Raw genomic sequence first — 16,517 nt, 5'->3', positions numbered from 1 at the left:
CTTGCATGCATCCAAGCCCTGTTCTTTGATGCACCTAAATATGTTCAGAATCGAACCCTGTATTTGTTAAGACTGGCTTGAACAGAAGAGATAATCCAATATTGAAGCTTAAACAAAGCACTTAAGCAATATTTAAGCAGTGCCTAGGCCTTGTGTAGACTCTCAGGAAAGACATTCATGCTAAATGTGCAAACGATCACCTACTAAAACACCTCAGTCCTAAGCAAATGACGTGAAAGTTAATTTCATATACAGTAATTGTTTTATACATGGGAGGCCAGTCCTTTAAAATGCAACTTGGAGGACCCTTGGCACTGCAGTGAATTTTGCCACTTAACAGACAGTTTTTGGGGTGGGGTGGGGTGGGAATTGAAGAAGACTGCTGGTGGATGCAAGGCAGAAATTACTGGTTTTGCCACAGAATGAATTAGTCATATAAATGGCTCTGACTTACTGGTTTGGCCTGAAGGAGCCCCGTTTTCATACTGCTGCATTTTTCATGCATGCAAAAATTCACTAGTGAACCTGTAGGCAAAGGCCTGATTGCAGCACTGTTGCCCGCTGGCTATGGTCCTAATCCAGACATCACTCCCTGTGGATTTTTCTGTGTGCAGGTGTCCAGGTAAACTTTACTCCATGGAATCACATTCTTCCTACACAGGATAAGGAGTGGGCACTTTCCTCTTTCCATCTCTCACGCATTCCTTCAGCTCAATGCCATGTGCCACACCAGTTACTTTTTTGCATGCAAAACTAGTTGCACACAGGGTATTCCTGCACACAAGCATCCCTGAGTAATCATTTCCTTAGCAGAAATCCAGAGAAGCGGACACGGAGCAACGGATTCAAACTACAAGAAAGAAAATTCCACCTAAACATTAGGAAGAACTTCCTGACAGTAAGAGCTGTTCGGCAGTGGAATTTGCTGCCAAGGAGTGTGGTGGAGTCTCCTTCTTTGGAGGTCTTTAAGCAGAGGCTTGACAGCCATCTGTCAGGAATGCTTTGATGGTGTTTCCTGCTTGGCAGGGGGTTGGACTGGATGGCCCTTGTGGTCTCTTCCAACTCTATGATTCTATGATTCTATGATTCTATCCTTCTTCATTGTCTAGGTGACACTTTTTCTTCTTCTTTAATTTTCTCACAGGAATAATATTTTTGGGCCCATAACACCCCCCCCCCAAAACGCCAATCTATTCCCCAAAGGCCAATTCTTGTCAGAAGACTAGATTTCAGCCAACAAGGTTTCTACATACAGAAATGTCGTGGTTTGCGTCAAATGCGCTGCAAACCCTGCTAAGATTCTAAGAAAGTGTTTCCTTGGCACTCCCCAGCTCGTTTGGGAAACATCCAATTACTTTGAAGTCTCATATCTTTACTCTCATTCCCTTGAGGTAGGCAAAACAGCATTTTCTCACGGTCACCAGCGAGAAGGCGAAGCTGTAACTGAAGTTATTTGACTCTTCCATTGTAAGGAAATCTCTTGAAACACTTTCCTATTACTCAGGCACAGCTACCTTTCCTGTCTCTCAGAGAGAGAGAGAGAGAGAGAGAGAGAGAGAGAGAGAGAGAGAGCGCTCTAGATAAATCAATGACTCTTTTGTTTTCAGCCGAAAACAAGCACACAAATCAAGGTGAGCCAAATGAAATTTGCAGCAGTTTTGGCTTCATGCAGAAAGGTAGGAGGTTGTTCTGACTTTGCACATGTCTGTGGACAGCTGAGGATCTTGCTGCCCTTTCCCCTTATAAACACAGCAGTCCAACTTCAGCAACCTTTGGGAGGACTAAACTCCATGTGCTGGACTGAGAGCTGTGCCATCTTGGGAGCTGGTGTGACACTGGCATGCCAACCACTCCTCTTGTGTGCCTTTGGGGTGTCTACATCACCAGAGCGGCATGGGAAGCAGCAGCTCCCATTCTACTGTGGGAGAAAGGAAAAGCAATTGCCTTTAAAAAAAAAGCAAATATGGACCATGTTAAACTCAATTATTGTACTAGTGGAAGCCACTGCAAAGAATCCTGCTTCCCCCTCTCTCCTCCTGCTCCTGTGTGACTTATGCCATCTGCTTTGAAGTTGGGGGAACCTCCAGGACAGATTTAAGGGACATACAGAGAGAGGACAGGGGAGAAGGTTCCACTGCAGAAGAATAATCCTTATGCTGGCAGAACCTTAGTGGTAGTGCCCTGTTGAATACAACCCTATGTATATGGAGCCAAATATGTATTTGACCAGAAAACAACTGGCAGAGAACTGATCAAGTACTTCCTTTCTCCACTCCTGCTCCCATGATTACACCGAGATATTCTGAGCCTGATTTACTCCCCCCCCCCATTTCAAATAACTAGTTTATCTTCACTTGGTTATGTATCTTTGTATAAACTGTGTAGCTTGGGCCACACACGGGGATTCCAAACACATGGGCATCTTCTAGCATCAACAACTTGATATGCAGGCTAAGGTGCGGTGCATACAAATATTTTTAGCTTGAAAACTTGAAAATATTTAACTCCAAGTCCCAGTTAAATCCAGGTAAATGGATTTTAAAAATCCACAAATAGCAGACCAAGAGTTTGAAGAAGAAATATGGATAGTCTCCACGAGGGTGCCTCCATCAGAAATGTGGAGTGAAGCGCAAGGCCTAGGAACATGCAGAGTTCGCAACACTGCCTGAGCCACCTCCATCTGGCCTTGTGTTTGCCTTGAATGCAGAGAGGTCTATAAAACTGTGCTCCCATTCTTTCTCCCCTTAGCCAGAAGACCCACAATAAATAATTAAAAAATAGAAAAAGGTACTTTCTTAGGACAGATTCAGTTTTCAAAGAGTAAGAAATAGGGATTGTTTCACTTTGTTAGTCTGCAAGATTAAGACACTGAAGAGGAAATACAATTTCCTTCTCACTGAATGGAGGACCTCAGCTACCAGCAAGGCGATTGTAAAAAATTTAAAAAGGTCAACGTCTCACTACTTCGCAATTGAAAGTACTTCTTTAAAAAGGGCAAAAGTGTTTGTTTTTGACCTATTCCTAGAATAGAGGTGGATATTGATAGTTGTCCATCCCCTGGTGTCCCAGAACACATGATTCTTTAGAGGGTGGGCAACCAGGTAGCTAAGACAGCTGAATGAACAAAACGGCACTGGGGTATAGAGGCGCTGTGATTAACCTGCCCTTTCCTGCACAGAACCAAGGTCATTGGAGAACAGCTGGAGGGTGTTTGCGTGCAAGTGGGCCTACTGTACAACTGTGGCGTTGCTGAAACACTATATAACCCCTGGCAAAGCAACCTCCAAGAGGTGCAGAAAGATCCCTTTGCTCATTACAGAATCTCATCTTGCATTCTGAACATATTGTTTCGAGTGACTCAAGTCTTTCTTTCTTGCATTAGCTGCGAATTACCAAAGCCAACACTTTTTATAACCCCTAACACTACAGACCCTTTTCACTAGGGATGGGCCATTGCATTTCCACTCACCCTAAAAGTGCTAAGGGTTTTCCCCACCCAAGTGTTCCAATCAAACACCCCCCCCCAAAAAAAAGCCCTACAGAGCACCTGTCACCTGCACCTCTTCCCCAAGGCAACCCTTGCTCCCACTCTGAGAAAGAAAGAGGAACTAGGAAAATGGTGGGAGTTCCCATTTATACACAAAACAAGGCCTTTTCTTTCCAGAGACCTGGGACTTGTTTACAACACCCAGGATTCCTGGTGAGAACTTTACCCCTTGGGAGGAGGTGATGTGCAGAGGAACATTTTCTGCTAAGGATCCTGGGATTTTGTAGTCAAGTGCTCTGCATGTTGGCGGGAACACGCGCCACTGGTACCTTCTAATCACACCTTCTTCCTCAAGGGAGAGTTTTTGTTTGTCTGTATTTTGCCCTGGGGAAGAGTTGGGAGGTGGGCACACCAGGAGTACTGGCAGAATTGAGGTAGAGGGTCTGTTCACAGGAGGCAATCCAGAATTTGAGCAGTGCACCCTGCTTTTAATTCCTACCCCACCCTACTTTTCACATCAGCTCATCTGCTGAAGGACCCCTTACCAGGAAGCTCCAACACATTGCATCAAATTCTGGGGGGATGTTCTACAGTGGATACTCAGTTCAGGTATGGCACTGGCCAGGCCAATCAGACCTCCCTGTTGCTATCCATGACCTGAGTGTGCACCCTTGAACATACCTGCTGTAAACACCCCAAGGGTAACTTAGCAGTAGGCAAGCCCTCCTGCGGGAAAGTTGCCCACCATTTTTGAACTTTTCATTAAGGAACCCTGATAAGTATGTGAGGAGCCCCCGGCTTGAAAAGCACTGCCCTACGAAAAAGACTGAGAGTTACTACTCTTGGCTATACACACGTAGAAACAATATAGTTTGTATTTTTAATAAGCCTTCCCTATTTGCTACCTTGCAGCCCACCTGAGTAACTGCATCCGGTAAATACCTTTCTCTATGAATGATACAGAGATAATGGAGATACAAACTCCACTGAGGGTGGCAAGGGCCTGAGATTAGGCGACTCGGACGTGAGGTTCTTCTTCCGTTTCCTGGCCTAGGCTGGTGTATGTTACTGAAGGTTCCAGCTGCCCAGAGGCTGGCAAGTCTACAACAGGACCCGAAGGGTTTCGAAACTGCTTGTACACCCGTGGGTCTTGGGCAACGTATGTGGACGTTGAGGAGTACAGCACCAGCCCCACAAGGATTGTGAAGAACGACAGAAGATATAGTCCTGAAAACTAAACAGAAATAAGCTGGTAAGTGGCATGCTAGCTAAACAATACAATATGAAAGATTACAGAAAGCAAAATGCAGGCAATGTTCAGGAAATCTTTCCTCTCCAAAACAGTTTTTACTTTTAAATAGGACACTTACTTGTCTAATGAGAACTCATTACCAAAGATAAATTATGCAAGTCAGTACAATGCACATTTGCTTATTAGACTTTTGCAAAAAAAATTGTTCCGAGGCTTTGCAAAAAATCTAGAATTTCTTGCCAAGAAACACATTTGGTGGAAGAAAAATAGATGCGGTTAAGTGACAGGTAATCAAGGCACGAAAGGAAAGAGGATGCACAACGTCCCCGAAAAAATCTTGCTTTGGAAACAAGTGCACAACAGAGGTTATGTGATTTCTATCAAGAGAAAACTGCACTGTGAAAAAACACATCAAAGATGAAGCAAGGCTACAATCCTATGCAAGCTTATACAGGAGGGATCGCCACTGAACACAGTGCAGCGCATGTGCGGAATTTATTTCTAAGACTGTATTCACATTCTTTGTAGTGGTAATACGAAAGCAATAAGTGACAAAGGACGTGTGTGTGTGTGTGTGTGTGTGTGTGTGTGTGTGTGTGAATAATTTGAGCAGCAACAAAAACAACATTTTACCACATCCATTCAAGGACATTGAATGAAAACAGCATAAAAGCATTAAAAACCCCACACCTGAGCAGCTTCAGGCTAAAAATTTGATGACACTCCAACTAAATACCAAGTCCAAATTTCTGGCACCAGCGCAAAGTGAACTAAGCTGCTGTGAATTAAGTGAGCTGAGCTGTTGGTTGAATTTTGAGCTCAGCACTTCTGCATCAGGTCCACCAGTTCCAAAGCACGAATGAGTGCTATATTAAAAGAGCCATACAGGTATGGACTTGCTGTTATGCTGGCGTTAGAGGGAAGTTTAAATGGGATTTGGAGCCACCTTTCCTCCACTCCATGAATAAAGTAAGTAAATAACTAAATAAAGTAAAGGGGAGCATACTTTGATATGTTATTCCATTCATTGGTCAAAAGAACCTTAAGAAGAATGAATTATTATACAAATAAAACTGAGGTCATTGTGGGAAGGACAAAGAAAGGGTAGGTGAGATTACCACTTTCTTCCAACACCTTTAAGTTAGGCATGGAGTAGAATAATAAACTAATAATACATGATGATAATCATAGCCCAATGTATTTTAATTTAACAAAGCAAGAGTGCATGCTCAGAAACTCTTCTAGGCATGACTCTTCATCAGGGGTCAGCAAACGTTTTCAGCAGGTCTACTGTCCCTCAGACCTTGTGGGAGGCCGGACTGTATTTTGAAAAATAATAATGAACGAATTCCTATGCCCCACAAATAACCCAGAGATGCATTTTAAATAAAAGGACACATTCTACTCATGTAAAAAGATGCTGATTCCCGGACCGTCCATGGGCCAGATTTAGAAGGCAATTGGGCCGCATCTGGCCCCCAGGCCTTAGTTTTCCTACCCATGCTCTTCATTGACAGGATGCACTAGGTAACCCACCAGAAATTGGTCACAGATCCGTCAACAGACCATGAGTCGAGCTTCAATCCACTCCACACCCAGACCCAGCATTAGGTAAATAAAAAACTGAAAGGAGTCAAAATATATTCTGTACAAATAACTGAAGTATGAATAACAAAGACAAACTGAAAGGAAAACTTGTTCAGCTTCAGAGAAAACAAAATTTTGGAGAGACAGTCTAAAACTTGTATTCAAGAATATACACCAATGATTGACAAGTGCAATTTATAAGCCATTACATGGGGTCCTCATGTACTAATTTGAACAAGATTACTCATAGGTTCGTCCTCTGTTCATATAACCAAGTGACTTGGTTTTGGACAAAGAATGCCTTTTTTCATTTTAGGAAAATGTTAGAAGCGCAGGGTTGAAGTTATTAGGAGGGATATGCTTTGATAATCCTTCTGTGTTTCTTTAATCCTTTAAGAAAACAGTACTTAGTTTAATTCAAAAGGCATTTAAACCAACTGTTGATCCAGGGTAAGCAACATTTCTTCTGCTTGTTGCAAGAGCCTTCCCGAGCTACAGTATTCATCATGCTGTATGGCTTAATATAAATGCCTTGTTGCCTTGACAGCTGAAAATATCATGTCAAAGAGCAGTCAGTGCTGAACGGCAGCTTTCATGTGGCAATGGCCTCTGTGATACGGTCTGAGATGAGACCTTCAGTACTGTGGCAATTAGGCTTGTTTAGACATTGTAGAACCAGATGGGCTTCTGTTATCTTGCTCCTGCTATGCTTAAAGTGATTGGTGGCTTGTTGGGTCATGACTGCTGCTTTTCATGCAAGATCATGAAAGTGTAAAAACCACTGAACTTACTTTCTCTTTTTTATATGACTGCCTTGGGCAGTTGGCCAATATGTTTAATAATAATAATAATAATAATAATAATAATAATAATAATTTATTATTTATACCCCGCCCATCTGGCCGGGTTCCCCCAGCCACTCTGGGCGGCTTCCAAAAAAAACCAGAAATTCTAAAATACAGAAATCCATCAAACATTAAAAGCTTCCCTAAACTAACCAACTGTCCACAAAATTGTGGAAAGCTACATAAAGCACTGGGGGTGGGGGTGGGGAGACAGAAATAGAAAATGCATAAAAAGTCCAAAAAGTAGGTTGGATGTTGCAGCCATAAGGCCAGCTTTTAGGCAGTTCTAAGATGGAGACTGCAAACTGAGTCTCTGACAGGCACTATAGGGATTGGATTACACATTGAGGATTCTGGGACAGCAAAGCAACAGCCGCTCAAAGTTGCTAAAAGAGTGGATTATTAGTGCACTCCAGATGTCCTGGTGTCTATGGCTTCATTTGAGAGAGATAAAAATACTTGAATGTTCCATACATATTGGCAGTACTGACCTAGCGACAGTCAATGCTAAAGCAGTTATTAGCTGTCTTTGAGTGTCATAAAGGTGAAAGAGGTGGCAATTCAGGAACATTTCTACATAAAGCTTAATATTTATTCTGATTTATTCACTTTTTAATATTCTCTAGTGATTCAATTTATCAGACAGCAGTTGCCAGGAGGTTTTTTTGGGTGGTTTTGCTTTGTTCTTGGGTGTAAAAAATTAATAAAGTGTCAACTGGCAGTAGTAATTGATTCTGCGTTGCTGTATTTGAAGCTAATGGTGCTCAAAAGCAAAGCCACCATAAATGATGGAGCCTGGATCTGTTGTTTATTTCTTTGTCGCTGAGCTTTGCAATGTCTGCACCCAGTATGACTTGCCAGAAAAAAAATATTTTTTATCTCCCTCATACAAAAGTATCTCATTCCCATACAGAGAGAAGCAAGTTATTTGCAGCTGCAAGCTCATTAACTTCAGTATGAGTTATTGCATAAGTCACCTGGGAAGCCTGCAGTGCTGAGGTTTCTCGGAGGGTCTGCTATGCTTAGACGTTGTTTGGTACCAAAATATTCTACAGTCACTGGACCAAAGTAGCCCCAAGGAACGAGAGATGTTTTGAGCAAGTGCATAGTTTTTGTCGCAGATCTGTTCTTCATCAGAGGCTTATGGTTTAAAAAATGATGTTGCCAAAAAAAGAAAGAAAATGTTTGCCTTTGAAAGCAGCTCCTGTCTCTCCTTCCATAACTCATCTCATATCCTAACAGCATTTCACTGGTCTGGTCTGCAAGACACAGGAAGCCAAACTATGGTTTATAGACACACAAACCTTGGCTACAGCTCAGATTAGAGAGCTTAACAACAAGACCTGTTTCAGGTGTCACACACACTAAGCCAAACTTTGTCTTAGTTTAGCACAACATAGCAGTAAAGACGACCAGGAAGGAGCAAAGCAGCCCTGATCTGGGAGCCCTCGTGGTCTTGGTAAATGATAGTGTCATGCCAAGCAGATCTATGAGTGTTTCCTGCCTCTGGCCAATGGAATATTTAGTGTAATAGCAACAGACAATAAGATAAGATGAGTTGTACCTTACAGACAGAAGGCAGATTTTTTAAAAAGAAGTTATTTCATTGTTCAACATGTTTTCAAGACTTGCTTAAATAGGGACTGCAATTTCTTTCAAGTAGCAGATCATGGGTTTTACAGAGATATACTTTTCCTCTTTCTTGTTGTGTCTTTACTACTATATGTTTATTTATTTTAAAACCACAGATTTATAGACACTCCTGCTGCTTTCTCTACCAGTTGAGAAGCAAAGCATTCTGAGAAGCAGAGCCTGAGCAAGGCATTTCATCTGCTTTGAAACGTCCGTGATCCTATAAAATTCATGCTAACATTTCTGAAAGGTGGATAACAGCTGGCAGCATTAGAACAACAGATTTTACCACAGAACTAACGTGGAATGTCTTACACAAAACTGGGGAAGATCACAGAGGAATTCCGTCGGAGGTAAGAAAGCTCTCACAGCTTTCAGCTGAATTTATTTGGATTATGTGGGTTAAAGATCATGGCTGAATTCAGGTGTGGGGAACCTTTGGCACACCAGATGTTGCTGAACTATAGCTCCCATCATTACTGGCCATTGACCAACTTGGCTGGGGCTGATGAAATCTGTAGTTCATCAACATCTGGATGCCCAATGGTTAAAAGAATTAAAGGAGTCAGCTAGCTGGTGATGGGAAAGGCCTCTTCCCAAGATCCTAGAGAGTCACTGTCAAGACAGAGCCAACAATACTGAGCTAGATGAACTAATTATCTGATCTAAGGCAGCTCCCTGTGTTCCTTATCCCTTTGCAGGGCAGAGTGCTGCCAAGGTTTCATGGAAGATCCATCTGCATAAAACAACTAAATAATTTGTGTCAGAGATGTCAGTGGTCTAAACAAACAAGACCGCTGAACAGAGGCGTGCATCAACAAATGTGCATTAATAGGCAGACTAAATATGCTGCACATGCATGGGTTGTAAAAGATTTTTGGTACAAATCTGGTTTTGTTCTCTGTAACATCTTTCTTTTGTTGGTGAACTCATCCCCCCATGTAAGAATGAGAGCAAAAAACACAAAAAACCCCAATTACCTATTGATTTTCAAAAATAAAGTCCATTGTATATACAGTTATAAATCTCTAAGTTCTGATATACCACACTGCAGTGTCAAAGGGCAGAATGTGACTGTTGCCATTAATTCATTCTCATCAATCATATGCTTGGCTGGAAAAGTAAAGGGTACACGGATAGAAACAAACAATCCAATTTACCAGAAAAAACCACACTGGAGACGCTGAACCATGTTCTTGTGCTGATATATATAATTCTGAACCTTAGCTTCACATTGACTTTTGCATTAAGGCAGGGGTGACTAGCATGCGGCCCTATGGATGCTGTTGGATGACAGTTCTCATCGTCCCTGAGCATTGGCCATGTTCCCTGGGACTGATGAGAGCTTGAGTCCAAGTCCATCTGGACAACCACAGGTTAGTCATGCTTGTTCTGAGGTTTCCCCATTCCCCCTAAGCACACAGCAACTTGGGTCAATGCTTGAAATCAGAGCAGCTGAGCCAATGACACAGCTTCTTGCAAGGAATCTAATACACCCATTGTGATATCAGAGAAGGATTAAGCAATGGCATCAAGAGAAGTACAACAGGTAGAGAGACGCACAAGGATAAAATAGTTACTTCTAAATAACTATATTTAGGATTCAGGCATAAACTGGATCAAACTCAGTACCATGAGGGGATAGGTCTACTCTTGGTCCCTACACAAGGATCAAAAGGACATCCTGTTATAGCCTTAGCTACCACCTCTGTATCATAAAGGAAAGATGAAAATCATCTGAAGAGTGCATCTAATTCCCCTGGCTTGCAAACCATTTTCTTTAAGACATGATGCTTAGAAGTTTGATTGGTTTCCCTCCCTGCATTCTGAATCAGCCTCTAATTGACTGAACACATTTCAAAGGCCTAGTTTGCATTTGTAGCTGAATAAGAGCATACACAGCACAATTTCACAGTCGTGCTGAGCAGTAAATGAGACATCACTTTGAAAACATTATCAAAATTGTAAGGACCGAATGGCCAACAAAATAATCAAATAGGAGCATCTGTATATATCCCAGATCCTTTCACAGTTGAAGAAGAAGAAGAAGAAGAAGAAGAAGAAGAAGAGGAGGAGGAGGAGGAGGAGGAGGAGTTTGGATTTGATATCCCGCTTTATCACTACCCGAAGGAGTCTCAAAGCAGCTAACAATCTCCTTTCCCTTCCTCCCCCACAACAAACACTCTGTGAGGTGAGTGGGGCTGAGAGACTTCAGAGAAGTGTGACTAGCCCAAGGCCACCCAGCAGCTGCATGTGGAGGAGTGGAGACACGAACCCAGTTCACCAGATTATGAGTCTACCGCTCTTAACCACTACACCACACTGGTCACAGAGAGAGATGGATTCATACTAAGTTAGCCACACTTTAATCCCATTGAAATCAATATGGGACTTGTGTTAGCTGTGACTAACCTATCCCATTGATTTCAATGGGACCAAAGTGTGACAAACTTAGTTTGGATCCAACCTGTAATCATGACAAACGAGTGGAACAAGCAGAGCCAAGGAGTGAATTAAAGGCACATTGTCAGGATGCCTGCAGAACAAATAGGTACAGACATCCAAGGGAACCATGTGGTTACTGCAAGGTAAAGGAGAGGTGGCAAATGTGGCACAAGTTAAATGCAAAGTATGGGATAGTGCTCCTTCATTGTTCACTATAGTAAATACTTGGCTCCCCATGCTTGACTGTAGTTTGCCCTTAGTCAATTTAGATAGAAAACATCCAGCAGCATCTATGGGAGTGACTTGGTGGCCACAAGTAGAGACCAGCCTTCTGCAACCTGGCACCTTCTAGGTTGTTTCCTAGGATTTTCATTAAAGTGTGAGAGGCTATATACTTCACAAATACTATAGCCTACAAAGCCCTAAACAACTTAGATCCAGGGTACCTTAGGGATCTCCTGAGCCCCTTTATCCCAGCTTGATCACTGAGATTATTAAATAGTGGGTAGACAACACAGCGACTCTTCAAGAAGCTCTTTATTCGGAAGCCAGAACAGAACTGAACTGCATTGCCGAGCCGGCCTGCTTTTATAGAGGCTGGCTCAAACAATGTATCAAACATAATTCAAAGTTCCCTCCTAAAGTCCCCTCCTAAAGTTCTCTCCTAAAACAACTGACAAGGACCTGAGGACCTGAGGGAAAACTATATACACTAATACATAACAGAGATCATATTCAGGAGCGTGGTTGGTCATTCCTTGAGTTCGCAAGGCTTATTTGATCAAAACAGGAAACGGAGACTTTAGCGTCATCAATAGAGATTCAGCTGGTGCCTTCTGTTTCCACTGCTAAAGCCAGCTGAAAACTTCTATTCCACCAGTCTTGTGCAGGCAATTAAGAACACATCTTTCCACAATAATTATTTGATTTGAAAAATGTTATATGGTTTTTGTATTTTTTTTGTATATATTGTTGTAAACCAATCCGATTTTTGTGTGTGAATGCGTATATAAAACAATTTTAGTAAATGAATAAAATGAAAAAGTGAATGCCCCATGCTTTGGGTATCAACACATGATTTTGTTCTATGGTACCTTCTTAAGGAGAGAAAGTCTGATGTGTTTACACTTGTTAGGGATTTCCTCATTTTAATGTATAAATGAGCTGATACATGATGTCTCCACATGATGAATGACATGGGGCTGCTGCCAAAAACAGCCATCCTTGGGCACTCTTTCTCTCTCCCCCGTGTCATACTGCAAGCTCCTCTTACCCACTGTGTGTAAGACACACTGTGATGGCATCACTGTATGGGTACCATAGCTCAAAATATTATGGTGGTGGGAGGGCAGAGAAATTAGACACAGGGCTGCTGTTTCCATCCATATTCACATGAACTTTGTAACATCTCATTCCCTCCATGAGCAGCATCTGAAACTTTCATGGTGCTGTAATATTTTGTGGTTTTTATATTTGACTTGGTTGTGCATTTCTGTTATTTTCCCAACTATTTCACCTCCTTTCCTCAAATCATAATCTCTAGCTTTTTCCAGCTCCACATATTCCATTCAAATTGTGCAAATTACTATAATGTTGTAGTCAAACTAATGGCTACATCTAAGATTAAACAGAATGAGTGATCTTGCCAGTGCAGAATAGAATTTATTGTAGTTGGCTTGCTGGTTTAATGACATAATACAGTGTGACCGAACCTGCTGGTGCAGAACACACTCAGTATGCATGGCTCTGCTACCAGAGAATGAGATATAAACTGCTTATAGAACCTAGTGGGAATGTAATTTTCTTAGAAAAGCTAAAATTCAGCATTTGGCTTACAAATGAAAAAAAAAGAACGAATCTAAGGCGCCTAAATTAACATTAGCACTGAGGGGAAAATGGCAACTAACTTGATCAAGACCTCACATTAGCTCTGCTAGCAGATAAGCAAGAAGTGCAGTGGAAAAGTTAAAAGTTAATGTATGCTGCAGAAGTGGCAGTGGAACACAGGAATATAGGAAGCTGAGATAGATCACTGGGTCCATATAGCTCAGTATTGTCTACACTGAATGGCAGCAGCTTTCTGGGGTTTTTAGCCCTACTTGAAGATGCTGAGGATTGAACCTGGAACCTTCTGTATTCAAAGCAGATGCTCTACCGCAGAGCTAAAGCCATTCTCAAAGCTCCTTAGTTTGAATGTGAAACGCTGACATAAATATATATCCTTAATTTGCCCCCGTGTTATGTTGAGGCACTGGGGTTATTTGTACGTTCTTTCCATTCTCACCTCTATTCTCACTTTCTCTCTGGCTCACGGAAGGTAAACAACACAACTGCAAAGCCCCACTGAAATGTGAATCCTGCCTGAACTGAAGGATTCCATGCATTACAGTAATGATACACAACCATCCGAAGAAGGAAAACAACAGGGGATCACTGAAAACAGGACATGCCAGTATTTAGTCCATTAGGAATAAGGAGTGACTTAAAGGCTAAAATGTGAAAGGCCATGAGAGAGAATGGAAACTATGTCCACGCTGGCCTTTTCAAACAGCTGTAGTCTAATTTCAGCAACAGTTCTTCATTTCTATGTGTGCTGCTTCTTCCTCTGCTGCTGCTGCTTCAGTGGGAATGACATTTTAGTAGCTCCCCACGGTTTAGCCTCATGTCAAGTAGGAAGCAGTGGCTACCTCACACTCTCTTGACTTAAGGAAAAGAAAATTGAAGGTGCCTGCCTTTGAAAAGAGCACCTTGCCTATTTGTGTCCCAAAGGACAGAAGTAGTTACTCTGAACAGTCTGCCCTGTCAACTTCTCAGGTTTTGCTCAAGGGATCCTGAGAATTACGGTATTGTTGGACTTTGCACTGGGAATCCAAAACATCTAATTACTGCTGATGAAGTGGGAATCCATCACTGGTACAGGCCTTTCCAATGGTAGTCCTAGCAAAAAAAACCACCCATTAGCGTCTAGAGCAAATGCATACATTTGCTGTGGGGCAAGAAGATTGCTAATAGGCTGCCTTTGGTCATTTTAATTGAACTTATGGGATCAATTAGTATGGATTTAAACCTCAATACATGGAAGTTCATTGCACTCAATGAATTCTGAGCATCTTAAAAAATAAAAATAAAGTCTATGTCAGGGGTGGCACACATGGTGCCCTCTTGATTGCATTTGTTGGATTAAACTCCTACCATCTCTGACTCTTGGCTATGCTGGCTGGGGCTGATGGGAATTGGAGTGCAACAACATATGGAGAGCATGGGACTGGCTACCCCTGGCCTGTTTGGAACAGCTAACCACAAGTCATTATACAGTACTTTAATAATAAAAATGAAACAAACTTCCTACATATTAAACAGCCCATTGCAGCTGATTACCAGTTATAAAGCCATAATGCTGATTTAACTGGAGCCCATCATGTCTGAACCAGTATAGCCTACTATGGCTCTGGCATGTGAGGGGAACACAATAAATTTAAAACAAAAAACACCTCAGTTCCAAATGTCATCAAGACAACACAACCTCCTGATACAGGGAAGTGCAATCCTAGCAAAACACTTCTGGGTGTTCCCTCTCCCTCCTCTTTCCTGCCCTCCATTTAGTTTCCGAAGCTCTAAAGCTCAGTAAAGCTAGTTTCCTGCATTCCCTTTGATTTCCAGAGATTTACTGCTGTAGGTGCAATAAAGCTGCCAGATGATAAAAGTAGCAGTACAGGGGGTGAGGAAAATCACAACAGTTACTTGAAAGCTTCGTAAAAAATATGTTCTGCAAGAAGTACTAAAACACTCAGATGATTCTAATTCAGCATAAAGTCATTTACTTTCCACTGAAGAGAGGCTTTTGCCCATTGGTCAATATGCTATAAAACAAAAGGGATTAGTGCAGCTAAGAAGGATTGCAGCTGGGCTAAAAACAGAACAGGTGGAACACATGCAGAGTATACCGACCTTAGCAGGATAATTAATATAGGTCATTTACGGCTAATGTGTTATGCTTCATGGTTAGGGGGAGCTTAAAAGCTTGCCTTCCTTTTATAAATGATAGGCAAAACCCAAACAAAAATTACAGGGCTTCATTTATAGTCCTAAAGCCAGAATTATAAATTCTAATCAACAGGAAGCTGAAGTCAAATCAGATGAGATGACATTATTCAGTACATGTGTTATTTATAACTTGTAAATGTCAAATTAGTTTTGCACAAAGTAAGAGTTTTAGTCTGGAAGTTGTACCAGTAATACAACAACTGGAGTACTGGAGTAGTAACCTATGTATGCAATTGTATTTGCATAACTATGGCTTCTTTGGTCATTAAAGCATTATTTCTGAACTATGTTTACCTGAAAACCAGACTTCGAGAACTTGGTTTGAAAGCCATGCTTTATGTTCAACATGATTAAGACTTATATCTGCACAGAGCAAACCCTGAAGGCTGTTCACCTGCTTTTCTAGACACTCTGCTTGCAAGGTAACAAGCAGGTCTTATTAGTCTTGCCCTACAATAAGGCTTCTAGAGGGAAAGGACAGTTCCCCATATACCATGGTCACATTGTACATTCAGGACCTTAACCAGGGTTAAAGTAACAAACCATGGATAGTACTAACTATGGTTAAGCATCGTGTCTACACTGGACCATTGTAAGCAGGCGTGCACATCCTGATACTTCTTATTATGCGAATAATGAACTGTTGATCTCAATTTGTTGCTTCCTTCAGCTGGTAAAATGCTGACTGTAGGATTTTTGTAACAACAACCTTTTGCAAGCAAAGGAAAGTTTTTATATTTCAACCATACATAATAAATACTGTGAGCATGCTATCTAGTTTCAGATTTTGAATGTTTTGGATACCTAGCTTCATTGGAACTTATATACAGTTTTTACTGATGTTAGTTGCTTTAGCTTTCAAATTGCATAGGTGGAGGATTAAATTTTAAAATAAATGAGTAAGTGAAAAGTCTTATTACTTTCAATTCAGAGTTGGATAAACTCAAAGGTTTTTATTTTATATTTTATTAGGGATAAGCCAAAATAACTCACTTTTTTGTTCACATTTTTGGGGGTTCATTTTTGTTTGTCTGGGTCGAAGGCTCCAAAGAGCTGTATAATTTCCTGGTGACTTTTTTGGTGGGGAGAGGAGCACTCCTGAGAAAATGTCTGCCTGCTCATTTATACTGACATTTATTGCTCTCACTCTCAATCAGCTTCATTTGTCCTCAGTGACACCATCATGTAATCAAATCTGACTAGCTATAGAGTGTTCCATATAACA

General features: G+C 41.5%; 1 protein-coding gene across 1 annotated transcript in view; it reads right to left on the bottom strand.

Moving 5' to 3' along the window:
- Window positions 1-3,518: 3,518 nt before the first annotated feature.
- SLC35F1 (solute carrier family 35 member F1) overlaps window positions 3,519-16,517 on the bottom strand; it is a 184,413-nt gene continuing 171,414 nt past the window's right edge. The window contains exon 8 of the mRNA XM_035110675.2: window positions 3,519-4,721. Within this exon, the coding sequence (XP_034966566.1) occupies window positions 4,497-4,721 (225 nt within the window). The 3' untranslated portion in view covers window positions 3,519-4,496. The remainder of the gene's footprint in view (window positions 4,722-16,517) is intronic.

This window comes from Zootoca vivipara, chromosome 3 (assembly GCF_963506605.1).
Source record: "Zootoca vivipara chromosome 3, rZooViv1.1, whole genome shotgun sequence".
NCBI classification, from domain to species: Eukaryota; Metazoa; Chordata; class Lepidosauria; order Squamata; family Lacertidae; genus Zootoca; species Zootoca vivipara.
Note: the sequence above shows the minus strand (reverse complement) of the source record. Positions and strands in the feature narration are given on the sequence as shown.